This window comes from Podarcis muralis, chromosome 14 (genome assembly GCF_964188315.1).
Source record: "Podarcis muralis chromosome 14, rPodMur119.hap1.1, whole genome shotgun sequence".
NCBI lineage: Eukaryota > Metazoa > Chordata > Lepidosauria > Squamata > Lacertidae > Podarcis > Podarcis muralis.
The window spans coordinates 14,602,761-14,628,544 of NC_135668.1; the positions used below are offsets into that span (position 1 = coordinate 14,602,761).

General features: G+C 45.2%; 1 protein-coding gene across 5 annotated transcripts in view; it reads left to right on the forward strand.

The window, feature by feature from the left end:
- The window catches only part of PDE8A (phosphodiesterase 8A), a 170,863-nt gene that overhangs the window by 122,076 nt on the left and 23,003 nt on the right, over positions 1-25,784 (forward strand). For 4 of the 5 annotated variants that reach the window (XM_028705477.2, XM_077918831.1, XM_077918832.1 and 1 more), the window contains 10 exons: positions 6,889-6,945; positions 9,972-10,162; positions 11,168-11,224; positions 11,656-11,713; positions 13,694-13,782; positions 16,253-16,331; positions 16,891-17,028; positions 21,630-21,718; positions 22,418-22,469; positions 22,973-23,015. In XM_028705477.2, the coding sequence (XP_028561310.2) occupies positions 6,889-6,945; positions 9,972-10,162; positions 11,168-11,224; positions 11,656-11,713; positions 13,694-13,782; positions 16,253-16,331; positions 16,891-17,028; positions 21,630-21,718; positions 22,418-22,469; positions 22,973-23,015 (853 nt within the window). The remainder of the gene's footprint in view (positions 1-6,888; positions 6,946-9,971; positions 10,163-11,167; positions 11,225-11,655; positions 11,714-13,693; positions 13,783-16,252; positions 16,332-16,890; positions 17,029-21,629; positions 21,719-22,417; positions 22,470-22,972; positions 23,016-25,784) is intronic. The other variant, XM_077918833.1, reaches the window with a different exon arrangement.

Sequence of the window (25,784 nt, forward strand, 5' to 3'; positions counted from 1 at the left end):
AAACATCTTAGGGACTCTTTGTTCCTTGGCTGTTCCAACTTCTGATTACCCTTGGCTCCAAATTGGTGCAGGAGTATGAGCAAGGAGCTGGTTTGTACTCTTCTTTACACTACTCTATATCAACAGAAAGCTGTAAACCCATCAGTGTTAATTGCGCTGCTGTGGTTTACCCGCTGTTGTAAATGAGGTGAGAAGCCAGATCAGGAACTGTAAAGTGCTCAGTGTATAGCAGCAGTAGTATTTGAAAACAAGCCAGAAACAGTGTATTACTTTGACTGATGCTTTGTGTATGGCTATAAAAAAACACACACACAAACCCGTAATGAAATAAGATACTCTCAAGGATTATCCTGTGAGCTTGGTGGTGGTTCCGTTAAATGCTTGCGATGACAAAAATAACAACCCAGATTTCAGTATCTTTTAGGCATTCCTTCGTAGTTCAGTGGTATAGCAAATATATTGCAGGCAGGCAGAAGGTCCATGGCTTCTCCAGGTAGTATGGTCTCATATGTTCCTCTTAACAGAAGACAGCCCTCTGTCTCAGGGATGGCAAGCCTGATGTTGCCGAACTTCAACACCCATCATCCCTGACCATTTGGCAATATTGGCTTGGGTGGCTGGGAGCGGGAGTCCATCAACATTTTGAGGGACATTGATCCCCCATTCTTGCTATTCTTTGAAGGGCTGTAAGAGGACAGTTTTCTCTTAGAAAGGTTACCTGGTTTAAAGATGGTTTAAAGATAAAGAACCATAAGAAAGGAGGAGAGCAATGGCTGACTTTTTACTCTCCCACAGTGTCTTGGGGTGACTCTGTCTTGGGGCATTATGGGAAATGTAAATGGTGGTGTCCCAACTCAGCAGCTTTGTTGTTCCCCAGCACTGCCCCCTGGGGCACATGAATATACGTGGGGGTCCCATCAAAAGTCAACCTCTGTATTTTTTTCTCCCCCCTGCTCCAAAAAAATCTAAACTTCCCCTCAGTCAAGATGGCAGAGTTTACTGACTGGGACACCTCAAAAGATATTGTCACACCATTTGGTGTGATGGTTGCTGAGCTGGAGGAGGCGGCTTTGGTCTATATTTGTATAACAGCAGACTCCACTAGGTATTCTCTGTAACGTATCCATGCTTATATATCACATTTGCAGAATTCCATATCTCCAACAGTTTCAAATACCAGGAGATATGTTATTTGCTAAGTTTAAAAACACACACACATTGGAAAGAATCCTAAAATAGACAGGGCCAAAGGAGTGTGACTGATCGGAATCAAAGGGCAAACAAACTAGACACTGACCTGGCATAACCCACAAAAGCACTTCAGGTTTCTCCTCTGTGCCATGAGTCATTCCGTGTCACTCAGTCAGAGCGCAAGCTCCTGGAGGAGGAAAAATTCAGCTAATGGTTTCTCTTTCCACAGAATAAAAGAAAAGCCTTCAACAAGCTTGCTCACAGGATCCTTAATAAGTTTTTTTTGGGGGGGTGCTTGAAGGATGGAAAAGTCAACGTTGTTGTGGGGAAAATACGTGACATGGTAAGGAAGTGGGAACAGACCAAAAGGGTTGATGTGCTAGCAATTCTGGAAAAGTCTCCTCCCAGACCAGAAATCCTTTAGGTGAAGATTCCAAGAATCAAACCTGGACCTTCAGACATAGAAGGTACTCCTCAGTTTAGGGCTGGCTAAAAGTTCCCCAAAGTAAGTTCCCTTTTAAAGTAAGGAGCAAAATAAAACTCCACTCATTGCATGGGGCAAATTTTGAAAACTGGGGGCTGGGGAGATGGGACAACGCTGACAAAAGCTCACTGGCCTCTTCCCCAAACCAGTTTGCTGAGGCACCATTTTGAATTCCCTACAATGTGCCACGTAGGGTAATTCTGAGGATTTCAAAATGGCCACTGGCAACATGGATGAGTCGGAAGGTGCACTGTTGAGTTTTGGAAACGCAAAGACACCTCTTCTCTAGGAACTAGAGCTGGCATGGGGCTGGGGATCCCTTCTATGGGCTGCAGAACTCTGTATCTTCTTGTGTTGCTCCTCTTGGGTGCATGAGCTAGGGCTCCTCCAGATTTATTGACCATTCATTCTTATTTGCTTGCACAAAGCTTATGCAGAAATTAGACCATGTCCAGCCTTTGCATACACACCATACATTTAACGCACCTTTCTAGCTTCCCCCAAGGAAGCCTAGGAACTGTATCTTGTTCAGGGTGCTGGGAATTGTAGCTCTGTGTGAGGGGTAAACTACAGTTACCAGGATTCTATACAGGAATCCATGTGCTTCAAATGTATGGTGCATGGGTAGGCAAACTAAGGCCCTGGGGCCTGGATCCGGCTCGGATCACCTTCTCAATCCGGCCCACGGCCGGTCCGGGAATCAGCGTGTTTTGACATGAGTAGAATGTGTCCTTTTATTTAAAATGCATCTCTGGGTTATTTGTGGGGCATGGGAATTCGTTCATTTTTTCCCTTCAAAATATAGTTCGGCCCCCCACAAGGTCTGAGAGACAGCGGAACGGCCCCCTGCTGAAAAAGTTTGCTGGCGCCTGGTATGGTGCATACACAGACTTTATGGACCATTCATTCTGATCTGCCTGTGAGGAGGTTATATAACAAGGAACATTCATCCTGATTTCATCTGATTTGCTTGTGTGGTGGACGGTTACATGTATTGCCATGAGGGCGTTTGTCCCACACTGTTTAGTGTGTTTACACATCATTTTCCCTAAGTTAAAAAAAAAACCAAAAGACAAACAAACCATGTTTTTAAAAATAAAAATAAAAGTAGATTTGTTGCACCAGAATGCTTTAATCCGCTTTGATTGCACAAACCAAAATTTCCGGTATGCAATTGCAGCCCTACCACATAATACTGGCAGTCTGCAGATGACTCAAGGCAACAGGCTAAGTCCACCCATTGACCAGGCCAGCTCAGCTTGGCAACTTAGAAAAGAATTAGCAACAAGGCAAAACCAGAGCAAGCCTGCAAAACCAGTCACTGTTGAATTCAAATGTCAGACAGACCAAATATAAACTCGGATACATAAGTTTTTGGGGGAGGTTCTGCTGTAGATAGGGGACTGATATTGTAGAGCAACAAGGATTTCAGAAAATTTCACTGGTCAGAAACGACGTTGCATCAAAAGTGTACAGTATCCTTATGCCAAATTGGCTGACTTTGCCAATTTGGTAACGCAAGTTTTTTTGTTTTTGTTTTAAAGCATCACATAGTTAACATCATTTAGGTCAAGTCGTGTCTCCTGTTTCCCGGTCTCTTTCACATAGAAGTACCGGTAATTGGCTAACTCAGGCCCCTTGTGTTAGGCAGGGGTAATAAAACATTTCACAACCTTTAGATCAGCATCCAACTCATCTTTCTGCAGGAATAAAAGAAATGGAGAGTTTTGTTGTCGTCTGAACAAAAACTTATTTGGGGGTTTGCTGTGAATTCGGCAATAGTTGTGTGAGTAGAGGAGGAAGGGGTTTGGAAGCCAGCTTTCTAAGCATAACTTTTTGAGCATAACTGGTGACAATTGCTGCGATTTTAAATGTAGGTTTGTCAGAGTACTGAGAGGAAATTCCTTAAAGAGCTAAGTTCAATCCAAATAACTTTATTGTGCTAGCCATTGGCTATGACAAATCTTAATAAAAAATAAATAGAAGCAAAATGGATGCCATGCCACAAATACAGTCGTACCTTGGATCTCAAACGCCCTGGCTCCTGAACAAATTGACTGCTGAATGATCGAAACCCGGAAGTGAGTGTTCTGGTTTTCAAACGTTCTTTTGGAACCCGAAAATCCAGCGGGGCCTCCGCAGCTTCCGATTGGCTGCAGGAGCTTCCTGCAGCCAATCGGAAGCCGTGCTTTGGTTTCTGAACGTTTTGGAAGTTGAACAGAGTTCCGGAACGGATTCCTTTCGAGTTCCAAGGTATGACTGTCATAGTCTCTCTTTAGATCTTTGTGTTTCTCTTACAGTTCACTGCTATATTGTCCAGCTGGCAACATATCTGACGCCACATTTGACAACCATGGCACTTAAGTAGGCTATCACTGTACATACACCATACATTCAAATTACATTTAAAGCACATGGCTTCCCCCAAAGGATCTTGGGAACTATAGTTCACCCTCTCACAAATCTAGTTTCCAGCACCTTAAAAAAACCAACAACTATACTGCAGGGTTGACCCTGACTAGGAATGAGTGAACGTGTCAGTATCGGTTTCACTAATTTTTCCACTCTTAAAGTCAATTCCCGACACTCCACATCTTTCATTGGGGGGGGGGGGGGGAAACCCATGGAAATCCTGCATATGTATTCTCATAAACGTTACTTGGCTAGAGAATCGCATTGTAAATGTGAAAGAAGTGCAAACCAATTTTGGGTTCTCATATTGTTTTTGAAATTGTGAATTTTCTTTCAGTGCTAATTGAATCTAATTTCTCCGCTGTCCTTAGCCCTGACCATCCTTCAAACCACTTTGTGCTTTACACATGAAAGAGAGTAAATTACACCCAAACAGGAGAAATAGCTTAGTTTCCTCAATTTAGACAAGGAACAGAATCCATGCTTTTTTCTTTTGCCACAGAATTGAGGTCACCTTTGTGCAGATTTTTATTTTAAATACGAAGTGCGCACAGCCCCGTGAATGCTTTTCTCCTTTTTCCTTCCTCGTGACTTTTGCTGACTTCTCTACCCATCTCACCACTCCCCTTTCTCTTTTGGAGCTTTGGTTTAAATTTAAAATTAAATGGGTGATATCCAAAGTAATAAATTAAAGGGCATCTGAGGAGTCTTAAGGACTGAGCTTCGAAGCAATAGAGCCATGGAGAAACCATGTAATTTTGAAAGGCCTTTATGTGGCGTGTGGGGTAGGCTGCTGGCTCTTTAAAATTACTCACTGGAAGAAATTCTGGATGGCTGAGGATTAAATCTGATCATAAAGTGTGGTTTTACTGTGAAGAATAACACTGTAAAAATGCCACTTTCATAGTCATCAGAATCTGTTCATTATGTGTATGTGTGTGTGCGTAAAGACATCTGTTAACAGCCAGGCCAAAATACTTTTCTACAGTTTCGTTTTCAAACAGAGCTAAAAGGCAAATATTCCTAGCCTAGGCCAGTTTGCTGCCTGAGGTAGATTGCGCTCCCTCAGGATGACCATAGACTCAGCTACCTTAGTCAAAAAGCAACATTTTGAATGTGTTATAAACATGCAACACCAGATGGCGCTGGAGAGTAAAGGAAAATTCAATGCGATTTTCCATAGCGGGTTTTCTCCCCTTTCGTTATAACAATTTAATTTTTGACTTATTTATAGGGTCGTCCGTTCCCCCCTGATGGGCAGATCCACCCCATGTTGCCTTTCTTACACAGAGCAGTCCTCTGGTTGCAATGGCTGCGACTTTTTAGTTTAGAGAAAAGGCAAGAATTGACATGATACGAAAGAAGTTTATAAAATCATGTGTGAAAGTAAAACAAAACTATGCGTGGCGTGGATTGGAAAAATGGTGGTTTTTTTCCCTCCCTCTCTTATAACGCTAGACATCTTGTGGACACCCAACAAAGTTGAAACATTGGAAGATTCAGGGCAGATAAAAGAAAGGGCAGTTAAACTATGGAACTCCCGTAGGAGGCAGCAATAGTCACCAACTTGGCTGACTTTAAAAAGAGAATTTGACGGATTCGTGGATGATCAGGGGCTGCTAACCCTCATACCTATGTTCTGCCTCTATGGTCAGAGGCAGTAATGCTCCTGAATACCAGTTGCTAGAAACCACAGGAGAGGAAAATGCTCTTGTGCTCAAGTACGGCTTGCCGGTTTCCCCCGGTCATCTGGTTGGCCACTGTGAGAACAGGATAATGGACTAGATGGGCCACTGGTCTGATCCAGCAGGCTCTTTTTTTTTTTAACAGAATGGAATGATTTATTAGAATCCTTTTAGCAGGGGGGGGGGGGGAATCACACTGTGCTATTTCTTCGAACCCAATCATGTGATAAGCCACCAAAGGTTCTCATTACCTGATGAAACCATTTTGCGTATATTCTGTCAGCCCTTCCTTCCCCACAAATCCATTTATAGCCGTGATTTTATTAGCAGCAAATTGTTCTTAGTGTGAATCCAATCTTGGTGCAAAATGTTTACCAAGGTCCAAGACTTGAACGGAGCTCTTGCAAATAGTTTTTCTTTTTCTTTGGAACTACAGTGGTACCTCTGGATGCGAACGGGATCCGTTCCGGAGCCCCATTCGCATCCTGAAGCGAATGCAACCAGAGTCTGTGCATGCGCAGGTTGCGATTCGCCGCTTCCGCACTTGCGCGTGACGTCATTTTGAGCGTCTGCAAAACCCGGAAGTAACGCATTCCTCCTAAGGCGGAAGTGGCTTTCTCCTAGAACGGCGATGGCACCCACCTGAGAGGTGCCTGAATTGAGTTCCAGCGTGTTCCCTCCTGAAAAAAATGCCCTGCTCCAGAGCATCAAAGAGCAAATCCAAATTGTAAATCAAACCCTTTGTTTACTCTGTTTGGAAGTGGTTGTGTATCCTTTACTTTTTTTAATAAAAAAAAGAAGTCACTATTCAGAAAGCTCTCGTCCAAACAGTGGAGTGCTGTTGCTGAGAGTGCAGAGCACGTTTGCATGAGCTTTCCACAAGAAATGGCAAATAAAAATGCCTTGGAGGTCCATCAGTTCATTTGTCACCTTGTCATTTCTACGCTGGTGGTGAATTCCCATATGTGGTCTGACATATAATGCCTACACTGTTTCTCTGAAATGAGGGGCGTTTTCTCTCCCTCTCTCTTTTCCAGCCAGGAAAATATGGAAATTTTTCTTCTCTGCCCACATGCAGTATAGAATTGTTTAAAATGCCCATCTTCTTGTTTCTAGGCAGTGGGAACAGATGTGCAGTTTGGGCCTATGAGACTCCACCAAGATCAACTTCAGGTAAGACTTGCCAACCAAAAATCTTGTTTATTTCCCACGTATATGAACTGCAAATGCTGCCCAAGGGCGCTCATAGCGGGGCACAATGACAACAAACAGACCAAGGCCAAATAGCAATGCATGGAACAGTAAAAATGAAAACTATCCTAACGTTGAGCTATTATGGCCAGGTGGTCAGTGCAGCTAGTGGTTAGATCACCAGACTAAAACTGAGGAGACCTTGGCTCCAATTTCCCACACACTACCCTTCACCACTGTAACCCGATTGCTTGCTTGCCTCTTGCTCAAAAATTTAACATATATACTTCAATACAATTCAAATTTGTATTTTCTCAATTTCCTGCCCCATTTTTATGGTATTTTAATTTCTCCCCTCTGCTGCACATGGCATTCTGTTTCTTATACCAACACATTAATACTGCATTCTCTAATTCCTTCTGTTGCTTTGTAATTCAAATCCTCCTTGCGAATTCATTAGACTATAATATTTCCTTAAATAGTTCGAAAAGGGCTTCCATTCTTCCACAAAACAGTACTTGTTAGATTCTCTTATTCTGACTGTTAACTTTGCCAGTTCTGCATAATCCATCACCTTATCCATTCTTCTTTGGTGTGAACGTCTTCTTCCTTCCGTTTTTGTGTGTAGAGAATCCTAGCTGTTGTTGTTACACAAACAACAAAAATGTTCTGAATTGTTTCTGGTGAGTGCCGGTCATGGGCGCCTGTCATATTTCAACAGGGATGCTTTTTTGCAAAACAGGGGCAGCCTTCTCCGAGTTGCTGCAGAGTGAGCTTCTGAGATTTTTGAAACTTTCAGGAGAAGCTCTCTCAAAGAAAAGGGATAAGGCAGTCTCTCAAGTTACTGTATTTTTCGCTCCATAGGGTGCACATAGTTTTTAGGGGGGGAATAAAGAAAAAAAAATCCAGCTGGGACAGGCTGCGCATGGCTTTGGCAGAAGCCAAGACAGCAAGCGGGATGGATCCTGCTCGCTGTCTTGGCTTCGTTTTTAGCTGCGGGGCTGGGGCGGGGGAAGCCTGAGCTTCCCCCGACCCCAGCCCCCAGAACAGGTCTGGGAGCGGTGGCAAGGTTGCACGCAGCCTTGCCGCCACTCCCGGACCTTGCGGGCTGGGGGAGCGCTCCGAAGGTTTGCGGATAGCAGCCTGAAGCCCGGGGAGTGCAGCGGGACTTGGCACTGCGCTCCCCGGGCTTCAGGCTGCTATCCGCAAGCCTTCGGAGCCTGGCGGGAACTCCCGCCGTGCTCTGAAAGCTTGAGGATAGCTTCCTGAAGCCCGGAGAGCAAGAGGGGTTGGTGCGCACTGACCCCTCTCGCTCTCCAGGCTTCAGCGAAAGCCTGCATTCGCTCCATAGCACGCACACACATTTCCCCTTCATTTTTGGAGGGGGGAAAGTGCGTCCTATAGAGCGAAAAATACGGTACCTGCTCTTGAGCTGTGTATGTTCATTCAGAAACTTTGCCAAAAGTCTGCTGCAAAGCAGCGCTCCCCAGACTTCCATGTTTCTGCTTGGTGGGAGGGGTTTGGTTGGGTACCAAAATGCTCTTCCTTCATCCGATTTGTCCTAAATTTGCTTCACTAAATATAGCTTAAAGTGCAGCATGATTCCGGGTGGGGTTTTCTTTCTACAAAGAGTTTCCCCCCCAATTGCCCTCGGAAGCTATAAATGGAAGCCGGGCTTTAAATAAATTCGGAGTCCCTCTCTTATAAAATAATGCATTAAATACAAACGGGGAGATTTAGTGAAAGGCATTCCGCTGAACCTAATCCAAAGGGTAAGTGCCATTGGAATGCCTGGAATTGCTCAGAAGGGTAAACCGAAGTGTTACAAGGGACCGTATTTAATTACAATTGCTAGATGTCGAAGGTTTATAAGGGGGAAAGTGGAGAGCAGGCAGGAGAAAGTCGGCTCAGTTAACATTTAAAGGTGAACCTTCCCCATCTGCACTTTCAGAAAAAGCCCACAAACCAAAACACTGCCATCCTTTGGAATTTGCATTTCTCTGAATTTTGCAGCTCAGTTGGACTATATAAACCATCCTGGACTCTGCTTTCATCATCTGAGGCCTTTCTTCGTGTGCCTCCTCCATGTGAGGTCTGGAGGGCGGAAACATGAGAACAGGCCTTCTCTGTAGTGGCTCCCTGTTTGTAGAATGCTCTTCCCAGGGAGGTTCGCAAAGCGCCTTCATTATATATTTTTAAGTACCAGGCGAAAGCCAGGTCTATCGCTGATTAATATTCTACAGGCTTTGCAATGTGTCTGTGGGGAGGGTGTGTGTGTTAGTGTTTTGCTGTTTTGTTTTTAATTATTTACTTGTTTTCTTCCTGTATTTTATTCTGTGAACTGCCCTGAGATCTTACGATGAAGGGCGAGATATAAAACGAAACAAAATGATATATAAAAGGGAAGACGAGGAAAAACTAAGACCCGGAAGGCCAGGGTTCAAATCCCCACAGAGCCACGAAGCCTTGGCCAGTCACTGTCTTTTAAGCCCAACCTACCTCACAGGGTTGCTGTGAAGATAAAATGGGGAGGAGAACTATGTCTGCCACCTTGAGCTCATTGGAGGAAAGATGGGAAAGAAATGTAGCTCACTTTACAATGAAATCCTGGAGCTGTGAATGAGTTAGTTAAGCCTGTGAATCTTTTATCCTCCAATTGCTTACGCTCTCTCTTTTCCTCTTTCTCTCTCTCTGTGATGTGATATACAGTCGTACCTTGGAAGTCAAACAGCTTAGTTCTGGAATGTTTTGGCTCCCGAAAGTCGCAAACCCGGAGGTGACTGTTCCAGATTGCAAACTATTTTTGGAAGCCGAACATCTGACGAGGCTTCCGCAGCTTCCGATTGGCTACGGGAACTTCCTGCAGCCAATCAGAAGCTGCTCTTTGGTTTTCGAATATTTTGGAAGCCGAACGGACTTCCATTCGACTTCCAAGGTACGACTGTATTATATATGTGTTTGTGTAAAATGAAAAACGCTCACTCCCCTTCTCTTTTCCTTGAGCCTAGGTACTTCTAGTGTTTACCAAAGAAGACAACCAGAGTAATGGATTCTGCTGGGCATGTGAGAAAGCTGGATTTCGGTGTAACATTGCCAGGACGCCGGAATCTGCCCTTGAGTGCTTTCTGGAGAAACACCATGAAATCATCATTATTGATCATAGGCATTCAAGATATTTTGATGCAGAAGCTCTATGCAGGTGAGTGCTCTGCCCTAGGCGCTTGGTGTGTGTGTGTGAATATATTGATACATTTCAGCTCCAAGTTTAATAACCTTCAAGACTGGACTACTGCAGTGCACTCTATGTGGGGCTTCCCTTGGGCTTGTTCCAGAAGCTGCAACATGATTTCTGACAGGACTGAGACGTTGTCAGCATACAGTAACACCTCTGCTCAGAGATCTGCAATGGTTGCCAATTTGCTACTGGTCTACGTTCGAGGTGTTACTACTAGTATAGTATGGGTGGTGCTGTGGTCTAAACCACTGAGCATCTTGGGCAGTTCGAATCCTGGAGACAGGGTGAGCTCCTGTTGCTCTGTCCCAGCTCCTGCCAACCTAGCAGTTCGAAAGCACACCAGTGCAAGTAGATGAATAGGTACCGCTGTGGCAGGAAGGTAAACGGTGTTTCCATGCGCTCTGGCTTCTGCCACAGTGTTCTGTTGCACCAGAAGTGGTTTAGTCCTGCTAGCCACATGACCCGGAAAGCTGTCTGTGGACAAACGCCAGCTCCCTCAGTCTGAAAGCGAGATGAGCGCCGTAACCCCATAGTCGCCTTTGACTGGACTTAACTGTCCAGGGGTCCTTCACCTTTAACTTAGTATAATGTATTTTTATATTATGATTTTTTTCTGCCTATGTTGTTTGGGTATATTAATGTTAAACTGTCTAAAACTGTTGTTGAAATAAATTTAAATTAGCAATCTTCATTTTCAAATATGTGATTATGTTTTGATGATATTGATCTTTTTATTATGAATTAGTGGCTTTTATGACAGCTGTGCTAATTGGGGCTGATTGGAATTGCTTTCCAAGTTATCTGGAGGAAACCAAGTTGAGGAAAGCTTTTCCAATCAATAGTTAAGATTCAGTTTGGGGGGCTTTTTTATTTAAACATCTGTTAACGGAAACAAAATAAACACTGTCGTGCTTACTTCAAGATGTATTGTGGAATTTATTGTTCTGATTTCCCTCCTTGTTTTTAAAGGTCCATTAGAACAAGAAAGCCGTCCGAAAACACTGTTATCATTGGTGTAGTGAGGAGGTAAATAAGAATTCCCATAATGTTTTTTATGTTCACATGTAAAATAATACTTGAATGCAAAGTTTGTGGTTGTAAGCCTATAGTTCTGAAAACCAGCGTGGCCTACAACCCTAATCACACTTACTTTTTGTAGCATGTGTTTTTTTACAGCTATGGTTGTAATAATGTTCTTTCAGACTTGCAGGAGGGAGCTATAACTGGGAAGCAGGTTGCGCATTTTTAGATATATATGTAAGTTTAAAAAACATGAAGTTCCCATGGAATCCAGTAGGAGTTATGCCTATGTGACCTTTGCTGGAGTACGGCCTTGACAGACATCTCATGCACCTTATTTGCAAAGTGTCCTTTGACAGCAGACTGCAGATGCTAACATTTTTAGCTGGGAGGAAAATAAATGTCTGACATCTGTCCATTCTTCCTCTCCTTTTAAGGCATGCAGATCGTGAAGAATCCTCAATATTACCCTTCATTTCTGCTGGCTTCACGAGGGTAAGTATGGCATTTGAAGTTGATATTTGTAGCCCATCTATATTTAGTTGACCTCTGGATACTGATAGTCTCAATTCATTTTGTGAATGCCCAGGAATATAGATACCTGTTTGCTCCTACTTTGGGGACGAACCATACTTTTCCGCAAATAACACTCCCCCTAATTTTGGGGACTCAAATGTAAGAAAATGGGGGCAGAGGGCCCAGAGTTGTTGAGCTTTTTTACGGTGGGGGTGTGTGTCATAAAATCACCAGACTGACAAACGCTGACTATCGCTTGCATCGCAGAAGCGGCAGCCGTTCCAAAGCAACAATTACCGCGGCGTCCAATCACCCACCCACCCAATGCAGCAGCCGCCAATCCAATCAAGCACTTCACACAGCCACCAATCACCAATGAAATCACCGCTGACCAGCTCCTGCTCGAGCCTGCAACCAATCACCCGTCTCCCACAACGCACTGTCCGTGTATAAGGCACCCCTGCATTATTTTACAGTAAAAACCCCTCATCTTATACACGGAAAAGTACAGTGTTTGTACACACACACACACACACACACACACACACAAACACACTTACTGAGGACACTTATATACTGCTTTATCATTAGCCTTTCGAAGTGGTGTACATAAAAACAAACCATGCAGAGAGTAAAACAATAAAAGCCACCCTAGATGTCCGCTGGGATAAGAAAGTCCTTCTCATGCCTGGATAGCGCATTCCGACTGAAGTTGAAAAATGTCCCCATATTCATCGAAAAAAATCTGGTAACCTTAGTCTAGGACAAAGGAAGTCTCTGTGTGAGGTGAGGCAATAAACAGGGGTCAGCAAACTTTTTCAGCAGGGGGCCGGTCCACTGTCCCTCAGACCTTGTGGGGGGCCGGGCTATATTTTTTTTTGGGGGGGGAGATAATGAATTACTATGCCCCACAAATAACCCAGAGATGCATTTTAAATAAAAGCACACATTCTACTCATGTAAAAACACTGATTCCCAGACCGTCTGGATCCGGCCCAATCGCCTTCTCAATCCAGCCCATGGACGGTCCAGGAATCAGCTTGTTTTTACATGAGTAGAATGTGTGCTTTTATTTAAAATGCATCTCTGGGTTATTTGTGGGGCATTGAAATTCGTTCATATTTTTTTTCAAAATATATCCAGCCCCCCCACAAGGTCTGAGGGACAGTGGACTGGCCCCTTGCTGAAAAAGTTTGCTGACACCTGGAGCAAATGAATGCTGACAACTTTTTGCATGCCATCCTATATGCCAAGTAAATAACAAGTAGGGCATGCGGCAAAATGTTGCAGTATATTCCCCTCCCCATAAAAGTAGTTCTTCCTCTCAGAGCTCCTGCCAGCATGCATAAAAGTTGCATACAAAAATGCAATATATTGGAGGGGGTTGCTTTGCAAAAGTGTGTCTGTTAGTCAGAGCTGCAAACAAAAATAAGTTTATTAGGAGTAATTTGCACAAAAATGCTTCTGGATTTTAATTGGGATAATTTCCCCCCCTAAAGCACAAATTTCTGCATAAATGTGGAGAACTGAATTTAAGACTGGAAAAATGAGAAATTTGGGGAACCAAAATTGGCAGATTTCTCTATCCCCAGCTGCTATATAGGCTTATTGAACCTAAGTGGAAGTCTCATTGGGATCAATGGGACTTATTTTTCTATAGACGTGTTTGGCTTGTTAGGTAACTGCTGCCAGCATTGACTGATACACCACTAAATATATTAACAAGCATGACAAGTGTTCGCATGCGCCCAATCACATTCTATCCCATATCCAGTAAGTGTTGTATATCTGCCCTTGTCAGTAACCTGTTCATAGTTGAGCAGACATCTGGGCAGGTGTGGGGTGCAGAATGTCTTTCCTCAGGAAATAATTGGCTATTTGCACGTAATTTGCTACCTAAATCAGATCTCTATTTAGAGATAATCAATGCAGACATTGCACTTTTTTCTTTTTAAACAGAGATATGTAGAAAATCCCAACATCATGGCCTGTTACAACGAACTCATTCAGCTGGAATTTGGAGAAGTGCGGGCACAATTCAAACTAAGGTAATTTTACCTAAGTTAAACATCATTAGCATACAGTGGTGTAGCATACTGTGTCATTCCAGATGTTGCCATCCTTCTTGGCATGAGAACCGGAGCAAGATGGTTTGAGCATATGAAACCAATCCTAGACTGCACTGGCTACCAATTTGTTTCCGGGCCCAAGTCAAAGTGCTGGTTTTGACCTATAAAGCCTTAAACGGCTCAGGACTGCAATACCTCAAGAACCGCCTCTTTCCATATGAACCTACCCGGACCCTGAGATCATCTTCTGAGGCCCTTCTTCATGTGCCTCCTCCACCTGAGGTCCGGAAGGTGGCAACATGAGAACGGGGCCTTCTCTGCAGTGGCTCCCCATCTGTGGAATGCTCTCCCCAGGGAAGTTCGCCGGGTGCCTTCATTATACACCTTTAGGCGCCAGGCAGAAACATTCCTTTTTAACCAAGCCTTTCGTTGATTTGACCGACATCCTATGCCCTTTTAAAATGGGGGGGGGCATTATTGGGTTGTTCTTTTTATTTATTATAAATTATATTTATAATATTATTATTATTATATATTATTATTTATTTATTATATATTATTATTATATTCTGTGATTTTATATTATGATTTTGTTCTGTGAACCGCCCTGAGACCTCCAGGTATAGGGCTGTATATAAATTCAATAATTAAAACGAAAATAAAAAACCCCTTGTGTGTGGAAGCTAACCTGTTGGTAAGAAGAGATCATTTCCCTAAGAAAGAAGAGGCTTTTGGGTCCAGCCAGTGACCCACGTGGTCTAGCATCTGTGTGCTCTGATTTCCGTCACCGTGTCCCGTTGCGCCATAAGCGGTTTAGTCATGCTGGGCACATGACCCGGAAAGCTGTCTGTGGACAAACGCCAGCCGGCTCCCTCAGCCTGAAAGCCAGATGAGTGCCGCACCCCCATAGTCGCCTTTGACTAGACTTAACCATCCAGGGTCCTTTACCTTTACCTTTACCTAGCATCCTGTATTCATGATGTCCAAGCAGATGTCTATGGGAAGCCCACAAGCAGGCTAGGAGCGTAAGAACAGTCTCCCCACTTGTGATTCCCAGCGACTGGCATTCAGAGGTTCACTGCCTCCAACAGAGGAGGTGGACTGTAGGTGTCATGGCAGGGTCTTGTGGGAGTTTCGAGTAGCACAGGAGGGCTGTGGATTCCCATCTACGATTCCCATCAACAGAGGAAGAGGGTCTATTGTTGAGATCTTTCCTCTGGAGACAGTGGCGGTAGTCCACAAGGTGTTTGTGAAGTACCGTATTTTTCGCTCCATAAGACGCACCTGACCATAAGACACACCTAGTTTTTAGAGGGGGAATGCAAGAAAAAAAATATTCTTTAAAGGGAGCGCTGAGCAGAGCCTATATGCATCCCAGGCTCTGCTCAGCGCTCCCTTTCACGAGCTGCGAGGAGTGTGTGTGCGGTGCTTGCAGGCTTTTCCCCAAGGAGGGAGAAGGGCAGCCCGTCACTCCTCAGGGAAAAGCCCCCAAGAGCTCCACGGCTCTTTAAGAGGAGCGCGGCTCTTGCGGGCTTTTCCGGGAGGTGGGGAAAGGGACAGAGGGGCTAAGCCAGAAGCTAGAACAGCAAGAGGGAGCTCTGTGCAGCGATCCCTCTCGCTGTTCTGGCTTCTGGGATAGCCGCGCAGCCTGCATTCGCTCCATAAGACGCACACGCATTTCCCCTTACCTTTTAGGAGGGAAAAGGTGTGTCTTATAGAGCGAAAAATATGGTATGTCAAGAGCAGCCACAGCATCTGCTACCCTGCCATATTAGAACCTCCAGGTCCATTCGAAAGGCAAGCAGGATGGGTCGGAAATGATGTTGGGGAGAAGGCACTTGGGAGGACAGGATTCGTAGCGAAGTTAGCGGGAGCCTAGAGTTAAGAAGTTCCATCTTGATTCAGTTAGGAATTGTACAGCAGCTGGCACAGCATGTTATGGTTGTTACAGCAGGCGGAAAAGATCATGACGTGGTCTGCCGAGACCCTCAGCAGTTTCCAAGTGGTCAGTGAGGGGCAAAGTTTGGGAATGGATGGTAGAGCTGAAATAAATAAATGAATAAATGTTCTCACCAGGCTTTTACCCTCTCTCTGTTTCCTTCTCCTTTTTCCTGTTGTTTCTCAGATGTTACATTTTAAAGTGTAAGCCCCTGGGGACAAAGACCTGCTCTCTGGTAGTTTGAAATGCAGTGAGTTTACTGATGACACACACACTCTTTCTGTATAAATAAGTTAGCCTCTATACAGGCCAACTTTCTCTTTTTTGCTGGGCTTGGCAAAAAGCCAAGCGGCCCGTCTAACTTCCTACTACTGTTCTTCAAAGCAGAATCGTCTCTCTTGAATGTATTGCTCTGAGGTGGTGGTGGGGTTTTTTGGTCATTTATAGCCCTCAAAATTGCAAGCCGTGAAATTCGAATCTAATGAGTCCACTCCTTTCTTTCCTTTGCAGGGCTTGTAATTCAATCTTTACAGCGTTAGAGAAAAGTCAAGAAGCCATTGAGATTACAAGTGAAGACCATGTAATACAGGTTTGTTCTGGGTACTTTTACGAGTGTCAAATGCTGTTCCAAGGCCTTGTGTGACTCAGTTCCGGTTCACGGTGTTATAGCCATGTTGTTGTATTGTAAATACGGTAAACTCACCATTTATGCGGGGGTTACATTTTGGAGATTGAGCCTTAAAGCCAAAATAGTGTATAGTCAAAACCCATTGGGTTCAGTGGTGGGTGGGATTGTCAATGCCATTTCCACCTCTTTTTAATTTGTTATAAAACCGAATGTGCACAAGTTAAATGTGCATAAGTTGCAGAACTACGGAACAGCGGTTGGTATCCAGTGCTAATCAGACCCATTTAAGTTAATGGACCTGCCTTAGGTTTTTTTATTGTTCCTTTGAAGCCATGCCTGTACCCACCCTGTAGACCTGACATTGCATATGACACCAGATGCAGTAGGCTGGGTTGATATGGCCCCCCCTTGTATAGAGGAAGTACTGCTTTAGAAATGCCCAGCAAAATTTAAAATCTGCAGGCCGACGACCATGCCTTTCCTTTTGGTTTGACTGGAGTGCTTTATTTAAATCTCGCAGTACGTAAACCCTGCGTTTGAAACCGTGATGGGCTATCAGAAAGGCGAATTAATAGGAAAGGAACTAACAGAAGTGCCTACAAATGAAAAAAAAGCTGATTTCCTTGACACTATTAATTCTTGCATCAAGATAGAAAAGGTAAGCGCATGCCTTGGTTTGGCACCTGAGCGGTGAACCTCACGGGGTGGTGTTTTAGGACTGGGCTGCTCAGTCACGGAGCTAACTCTGAGGCCTTTGGGAAGTCATGATCTCTCAGCCCCATCTATTTGGCAAAGCTGCTGGGAACATAAAATGCATCGGTCCCACGGAAACTGATCTGCATCGCATGCAAATGCAATAAATAAATAAGATAGGATGAGCATACATGCCTGTTGAAATAATAATAATAATAATAATAATAATAATAATAATAATAATAATAATAATAATAAATACTTTATTATTTATACCCCGCCCATCTGGCTGGGTTTCCCCAGCCACTCTGGGTGGCTCCCAATCGAATATTAAAAACCCAATACAGCATTAAACATTAAAAACTTCCCTAAACAGGGCTGCCTTCAGATGTCTTTTAAAAGTAGGATACTTGCTTATTTCCTTGATATCTAATGGGAGGGCGTTCCACAGGGCAGGCGCCATTACTGAGAAGGCCCTCTTCTGCCTGGTTCCCTGGAAGGGCAGGAAGGGAACCGCCAGAAGGCCCTCGAAGCTGGACCTCAGTGTCTGGGCTGAATGATGGGGGTGGAGACACTCCTTCAGGTACACTGAAGTGGTATACCATTGCTGTAAATGGAGGGTGCAGATTGCGCCCTAAGAAGCCACCCGGGGCTAGACAACTCAACAGGTTCAGCCAAGTGCAAATGATTGCGCCGGTGTCTCTTGCACCTTCCAACATGCGAACAGAGCACTCATTCCAGAATCCTCTGAAACGATAGGTATGTGGGACGTTCCCTTAGAGACAGCCTTGCCCCTCCTAGGACACCAAACAAGGTTTAAGTAGCCACGGAGGAGGGAGATAAGCCGTTGCTGTGTGGGCACTAAAGGCTGGCAGATGGGTTGCCGCTTCAAAGACATGCGTATGTCACAGCTTACATGCTGCCCTGTGTGAGTCAGGTGAGATGAATGGGCGGCGGTGGGTGCCACGTTCAGGCGTCCCAAGCCGTTGACGCTGCATTCGATGAAGATGCTGCAGTGAATCAGAGGCCCTACGGACATTAATGCATGCAGGAGTGGAAGCAAGAGAGAAATGAGTCATGGTGTGCCTGCATCAAAAGCCCAATCTGGAAAGGAAACGCTGTGGTTGCCGTTTTCATCTGACCGTGAACGTGTGCCACAGCGTTCTCAGGAGGACTTTCAAATATGTCAAGTGGGGGTGGGGGAGAGCTAAAATGGCAGGTGTTTTTGCACCAACTGAAATTGCATTTGATTACAACTCGTTTTATTTGTTTACATTGTTAATACACCACCTCCAGAAACAAGGAAATTATCTTTTCAGGTTAAAATCACTCATTTTACAACAAGGAAAAAATGCAGCTTGATCTTAAAGCAACTTCATTTATTTGTTTGTTCAGCTTACGTTAGGCCCCATCTGCGTTATACCTTTAAAGCAGTAGCATGCCACTTTAAACAGTCATGGCTGCCCCCCCATGGAATCCTGGGAGCTGTCGTTCGTTCAGGGTGCTGAGAATGGTCAGGTCACCCGTTTTCTCCTCACAAAGCAACATTTCCAGAGTGCTTTCAGAATCAATCCTTCTTCCCAGGGAACCCTGGGAACTAACTGTAGCTCTGTGAGGGGAGAAGGAGATATCCTAACAGTTCCCAGGATGCAGAGTGGCAAATACATCAACAATAGAGGGGTTTTTTTTAAATAAAAATAGTTTTAAACATTCTAAAAAGTAATCTCAGAAGTGCCATGAACAATGTTTTTCAGGTATCAAATGCCCATATAAAGCAAGAATACAGTCAAACCTCGGTTGTCAAACATAACCCGTTCCAGAAGCCCGTTTGGCTTCCAAAACGTTCAACAACTGAGGTGCAGCTTCTGATTAGTTGCAAGAGCTTCCTCATTCGGAAGCCGTGTTGGACGTTCGACTTCCAAAAAACTTTCGAAAACCGAAACATTTACTTCCGGGGTTTTGGCGTTCAGGAGTCGAAACGTTCCAAAACGGAGCTGTTTGGGAACTGAGGTTTGACTGCATTTTTAAATTTATCTTGAAAGTCAATAATGAGGGAGGCAGGCAGACATCACCAATTCCACAAATGGGGAACTGCCACTGAAAAGACCCTGTCACAGGTAAACACCAAGCAGAGAGAGAAATAAAACTCCAACCAAGTAGAGGAAGCAGAGAATAAAACTTATGAAAGCTAAAGCATGCCTAAAAGTTGAGTTTACAAGGCCCGGACGAAGGACGAGGGAGGCTTGGCCTGGTGCAAAAGAACATTCACACCTGTGGCCCTCCAAATATTTGTTGGGACTACAGCACCCATACGCCCTGACCCTTCTATGGACATAAAGGGGCCAGAACCCTCAAAAGAGGTCTATGAATGCTTAGTAGGATTGTGGCACTCATGATAAATGGCTTTTTTGATGTGGCGGGTTGCCCACGGAATCCTTCCACCAGCAGCTGCTTTGCCTGTGCCTCCTGTCACGAAGCTCAGATGCGATTATCTGGGGTGAAATTGGCAAATCTGCGCGCGAAATCGGTGAGCATGGCTGTTTGACGTGCTCAGATCGGGTCATGGTAGCGACCTCTCCTTGGTCATAAAATGAGGAGTTCAAGCTTTCTTTAAATATATGTGGACCTTTTTTTTGTGGGGCCACGATTCAGACTTAGGGCCAAATTAAGTGTGCTGCTTGGTGTTTTAGCAGTCTTCCTTTTCTTTTTAAAGAAAGGACTAGCTAGGACAGGCAGGGAGACAACCCTAACCCTTTCCTCATCCCCCTGCCCCCTGTCATGCTGTGAGGCTCAGACTGGGTCTCGGACAAAAGAAGTCTCTGTGTGAGGTGAGGCAATAAGAGATTCAGGCTGGCTCCAGTGCAAGGTTGTGGCAGATTCAAGGTACAGCAGAGCTCAGACTGGGTTCAGGGCTCTAGATTTGTTAGAAGAGCAACACATAACTCTGACGTTGCTTCAGCAAGGAAAAGAGACTGAGCCCAATACACAAGAAGTCACATCAGCTGAATTACTAGCCCTGGGGAGCCACTGGGCTTGCAGGGTGGGCCTTCTGCAATGGAGTCCTCCAAGTCTAAGGAAGGCAGTTCCACATCCTCAGGCTGGAGGCCTCTGTGGGTTTGTCCGATATCAGCACTTCTAAGGCAAGAAAAGGGTGGCGCTGTGGGTTACACCACAGAGCCTAGGACTTGCCGATCAGAAGGTTGGCGGTTCGAATCCCTGTGACGGGGTAAGCTCCCGTTGCTCGGTCCCTGCTCCTGCCAACCTAGCAGTTTGAAAGCACGTCAAAGTGCAAGTAGATAAATAGGTACCACTCCGGCGGGAAGGTCAACGGCGTTTCTGTGCGCTGCTCTGGTTCGCCAGAAGCGGCTTAGTCATGCTGGCCGCATGACCTGGAAGCTGTACGCCGGCTTCCTCGGCCAGTAAAGCGAGATGAGCGCCGCAACCCCAGAGTCGGTCACGACTGGACCTAATGGTCAGGGGTCCCTTTACCTTTAAGGCAAGAAAAGCCTTCCTTCCCCTCTTGCTTCAGAGCCCTTGATCTCCTGACAAACTGGAATGGAAATGTGGGGAACTGAACTTCAGAATGGAAAACGGAGAGGAACCGAAAATTACAGATTATCCCATCCCATAAGAGCGGCTCGCTGTGGAGCTAGTTATTTGTTGGTTGATTTGCTCGTCGCCCATCTGACTGGGTTGCCCCAGGCACTCTGGGTAGCTCCCAGCAAAGAAATAGCAAAAGCACAACCCAACATCAAACCCTAAAAACTTCCCTGATGTCTTTTAAAAATCACATAGCTGTTTATCTGTTTGAGATCTGCTGGGAGGGCGTTCCACAGGGTGGGTGCCACTACAGAGAAGGCCCTCTGCCTGGTTCCCTGTAACCTCACTTCTCACAGTGAGGGAACCGCCAGAAGGCCCTTGGAGCTGGACATCAGTGTCCGGAATAAACGATGTGGGTGGAGGCACAGTTGCTTTTAGAGGCATTAAAAATAATAACCAAAGGCCCCATCTGCCCTGTACATTTAAAACAGTATTATACCACTTTAAACAGTCATGGCCTCCCCCCAAAAATCATGGGAACTGTGGTTTGATAAGGATGTTGTTGCTAAACAGTCAACCCCTCTTCTCTCTTTTTCTAAAAAAAATAATTTTTATTAAATTTCCATTTAACAAACCAATTATATCACATTAGTTATTCCGAATTATACCAATACATACCATAAATATTTTGCCGAATTTTAAATTTTTGTTGGGGGTACCCATACTTCGAGTTCAGTAAGTCAACCCCTCTTCTCAGGGAACTCTGGGAATCATAGCTCCATGAGGGGAACAGGGCTCTACTAACATCTCTCAGCGCCTCTCCTCTAACAGCCTACAGCTTCCCAGATTCTTTTTAAGTGGTATGAAGTTGCTTTAAATGTATTGTGCAGATGGGGACTAAAGGCACAAATCTGAAGTCTTATGTGAAAATAGTTTTAATGAGAAAGAGAGAGAAACGTGGGAGGATTTGTCCGTGAGCTCCTAAGTCGAACGTCCTCTTTACTTGACCTTGATTCCCATCTGCAGGAATGGCAAGGAACCTACTACACTAAGAAGAAAAATGGAGAGAGTATACAACAAAATGTGAAGATCATACCTGTCATTGGACAGGGAGGGTAAGCCTCAAAATCAAAACTGAATATTGATATTGTCGTTGTCGTCTTAAAACGAACTACTCGTAATTGCGGGGAATGGCTTTGCTATGAAGCGCATGATCAGGAATCCTGAGGACTTTAGCCATTTTTTAAAATAAAGTTTGTAGTCCTCATGGTGAAGGCTCAGGCAATAGAATGAGACTTCCTCTGGTCAAGTTTCTCATCTCTCTCCCAGCGCAAAAAGCAGAGCCAGACCACTGGTCCATCTGCCTCAGTTTTGTCTACTCGGATGGGCAGTGACTCTCCAGGGTCTCAGTCTTTTCCCATCCCTACTTGGAAAAACCAGGACTTGAACCTGGGACCTTGTGTAGCCAAGGCAAATACTTTGCTACTGAGCTATGATCCTTCCCCAAGGCTCCTGCTCCTGCAGTGTTCCTGTAACCTGGGGTGGCTCACCTGGAATTCTCCAGGTGCTTCATAGACTCCGCCTCCCATCATCCCTGACCCTTGACCACTCCAGCTGGGGCTAAAAGGAGTTGGAAGCCAACAACATCTGGCTTAACACAGGTTAGCCACCTCTGCTGCAACCCACCAAACTAGGATAGCCATTTTAGGCTAAAATGTATTTTTAAAAATAAATAAATAATCAGCTCTTAAGAGAATCGAAATCTAAGAAGCCAAAATATATAATCTGTCCCGTTGCTTGTCTTTCTTTTACAGAAAAATTAGACACTATGTGTCACTTAGTAGACCATGCAATGACAACAGTAAGGTAAGCAGAACAGGTATTCCAGCTTAACTAGAAGCGGGGAGGGGATGCGTGATAGGAAGGGCGAGGAAATGTTTCGGCCCTCTGTGGGCCAGTTCTTTATCTTCCTCCATCCCTGCAGGCCATCTTCGACAGGTGTGTGGAGTCACCCACCTCTGATGTCATGATGATGGCTGGGGACTTAGAGGTGGGCAGTCTCACCCATCTGTCAAAGGTGATCTGTGGGGCGGAGGGAGGGGGTCTGTTTCGCCAGTGTGTTCCCCACAGGTGAAGCAGCACCCTCTAGGACTGAACCCTCCTCTCACCAGCTGATAAGCGAAGGGTTCAATCTTGCTGGGTGCAGGGGTCTGCGTCGCAGGATTGAACTGGAGCCATGAGCCAACTGGGAACCCTTGGCAGGCCAGATTTGGCCCAGAGGCTCAAGGTTCCTAACCCCTGCACCAAAGGTTGATCCTATTTTTCTGGCTAATTTCTCTCCCCCACCCCTTTTTTTTTTTTACTTGCAGGCTGAAAGGGTCTGTGAACGTGTCCAAGCTGAATCCCAGACAGGTACGGCACTGCAGGTTTTGTTATGAGAAAATCTCTCCCATTTTAATAACAACAGCTCAGCCTATTGGCATCCACCAAGACATTTCTTCATAATAAAAAGGCATAACCCGAAACGCATATTAGAAATGCGTTAACTTGAGGCGGTTAAGAGGAATGATTAAAAACAGAAAGAAAATACACTGTCTGATCTAAAACTCCTAAGACCCTTGCACAGCGCTGGTGAGGACACCAACATAGGTCAAATGCTTGTTGAAACAAGTACGGGCTTAGCAGTTGTATAGTGTCAGGGTTGGCACCCTTCATCCCTAGACCTAATTTCAAAAAATCCCACAAGTGATCAGTTCAGACGTCTGACCAGAGCGATCTGTCTTTCCCCCTATCAGTCCACTGTGGGGGGTTGGGGGGCAGTGCAGATGCAGCAACAGATGTGACCCAGATGTGTACAGTTGCCTACACTTCAACTGAGCAAAAGTCGGAGGACAAAAGCAGCTGAGTCGGGTGTGGAGGTGAGAGGCGTGGCCTGGGGAGATTCCCAAGAGCCATATAGGGGCTTCTGAGGGCCACATTTGGCTCCCAGGCCTGAGGTGCTCTACCCCTACTCTAGAAGGCCATGTTACTACCACGTTGTTGTTGTTGTTGTTGTTGTTGTTTACCCAATCTCACCTCAAAGCCCCAGGGCATGTTCCAACATCAAAACAAAATATAAAAACAGTTTAAAGCAACTCAGAGGTCCAGCTTCGAGGGCCTTCTGGCAGTTCCCTCCCTGCAAGAAGCGAGGTTACAGGGAACCAGACAGAGGGCCTTCTCGGTAGTGGCACCCGCCCTGTGAAACGCCCTCCCACCAGATGTCAAAGAGAAAAACAACTACCAAACTTTTAGAAGACATCTGAAGGCAGCCCTCTTTAGGGAAGTTTTTAATGACTGATGTTTTATCGTGTTTTTAATACTCTGTTGGAAGCCACCCAGAGTGGCTGGGGAGATCCAGCCAGATGAGTGGAGTATAAATAATAAATTATATTATTATTATAACTTGAAATAATAGGAATAAGGTGGGTCATAAATATAAACACAGGTGGGGACGCAGGTGACGCTGTGGGTTAAACCACAGAGCCTAGGACTTGCTGATCAGAAGGTCGGCGGTTCGAATCCCTGTGACGGGGTGAGCTCCCGTTGTTCAGTTCCAGCTCCTGCCCACCTAGCAGTTCGAAAGCATGTCAAAGTGCAAGTAGATACAGTGGTGCCCCGCAAGACGAATACCTCGCAAGACGAAAAGCCCGCTAGACGGAAGGGTTTTCCATGTTCGATGCGCTTCGCAAGACGATTTTCCCTATGGGCTTTCTTCGCAAGACGGAAACATCTTGCGAGTCTTGTGATTTTTTTCGCTCCCCCCCTTTTTCTAAGCCGCTAATAGCCTTTTAGCCGCTAAGCCACTAACCCTTTAATAGCTGCTAAGCCGCTAATAGCGCTAATCCGCTAAGCCGCTAATAGGGTTGCTTCGCAAGACGAAAAAACCGCTAGACAAAGAGACTCGCGGAACGGATTATTTTCGTCTTGCGAGGCACCACTGTAAATAGGTACCGCTCCGGCAGGAAGGTAAACGGCGTTTCCGTTCGCTGCTCTAGTTCGCCAGAAGCAGCTTAGTCATGCTGGCCACATGACCCACAAGCTGTATGCCGGCTCCCTCGGCCAATAAAGCGAGATGAGCGCCACAACCCCAGAGTCTTCTGCAACTGGACCTAATGTTCAGGGGTCCCTTTACCTTTAAAAATAAACACCTTGTGTGAAAAGCCAGGATAAAGTACAATAATCTATTAAACAATAAAAGCTTTCCTAAACAGGGCTGCCTTCAGATGTTTTCTAAAAGACTTCTAAGCCCTACTTAGAATCACACAATTGTAGAGTTGGAAGGGACCCTGAGAGTCATCTAGTCCAGCCCCTTGCAATGTTTGGAGATGACTGTCTGCCAGCAAAGCAGATGAGGTGCCACTGAAGTGTGAGTCCTTCCCCAGAGGTTAGTATTTTGCATGTGAAGGGGGCACTGAGCATCTCCGCTAAGCAGACTCAAGCACAGAGTACACCACACTAGGCAATCCATAATATTTGCAGAGCAATGAAACAGTTCTCTGGGAAGGAGACTAAATAACAGGCCAACTATCTGTGCCAGGCAGCTGTGTTTCAAAGCGAACAAGGAATCAAGGCAACCTTGACTGTTTAGTGGGCTTGTAGGAGAAGGAGATTCCAGTTTCATTTCCTACTCCTTGGGAACAGTAGCTGATACAGCTTCCTAAATCTAGATTTAAATGTGCCAAGGACGGAGTCTTGAGTGTTGTCGTGGCTGGGATGGAAATCTCCCAAGGACATGTTTACGTGGGTTCCTCTGCAACGGCCACAGGTGTTGGGAATCCACAAGGCACGACTTGCTATAGCATTGAGGTAGAACAAAACAGCAGATTTTGCTCCCTGTCAAAGTTCAGCTGATTGTCAACAATTGGATTTATTGATTTATCATTAACCGTTGTTGGGAGTAACATTGAGGCATCCCAGAATACGGTTTGAAGTAGGGGCTAGGCAGTTCTTCCTTGACAAGGAGTTCCAGAGCCTGAGAGCAGTACGTTTCTGAGCACAATTCAAAGTGTCGGTGATGACCTTTAAAGCCCTAAACAGCCTTGGCCCAGTATACCTGAAGGAGCGTCTCCACCCCCGTTGTTCTGCCCGGACACTGAGGTCCAGCGCTGAGGGCCTTCTGGTGGTTCCTTCCCTGTGAGAAGT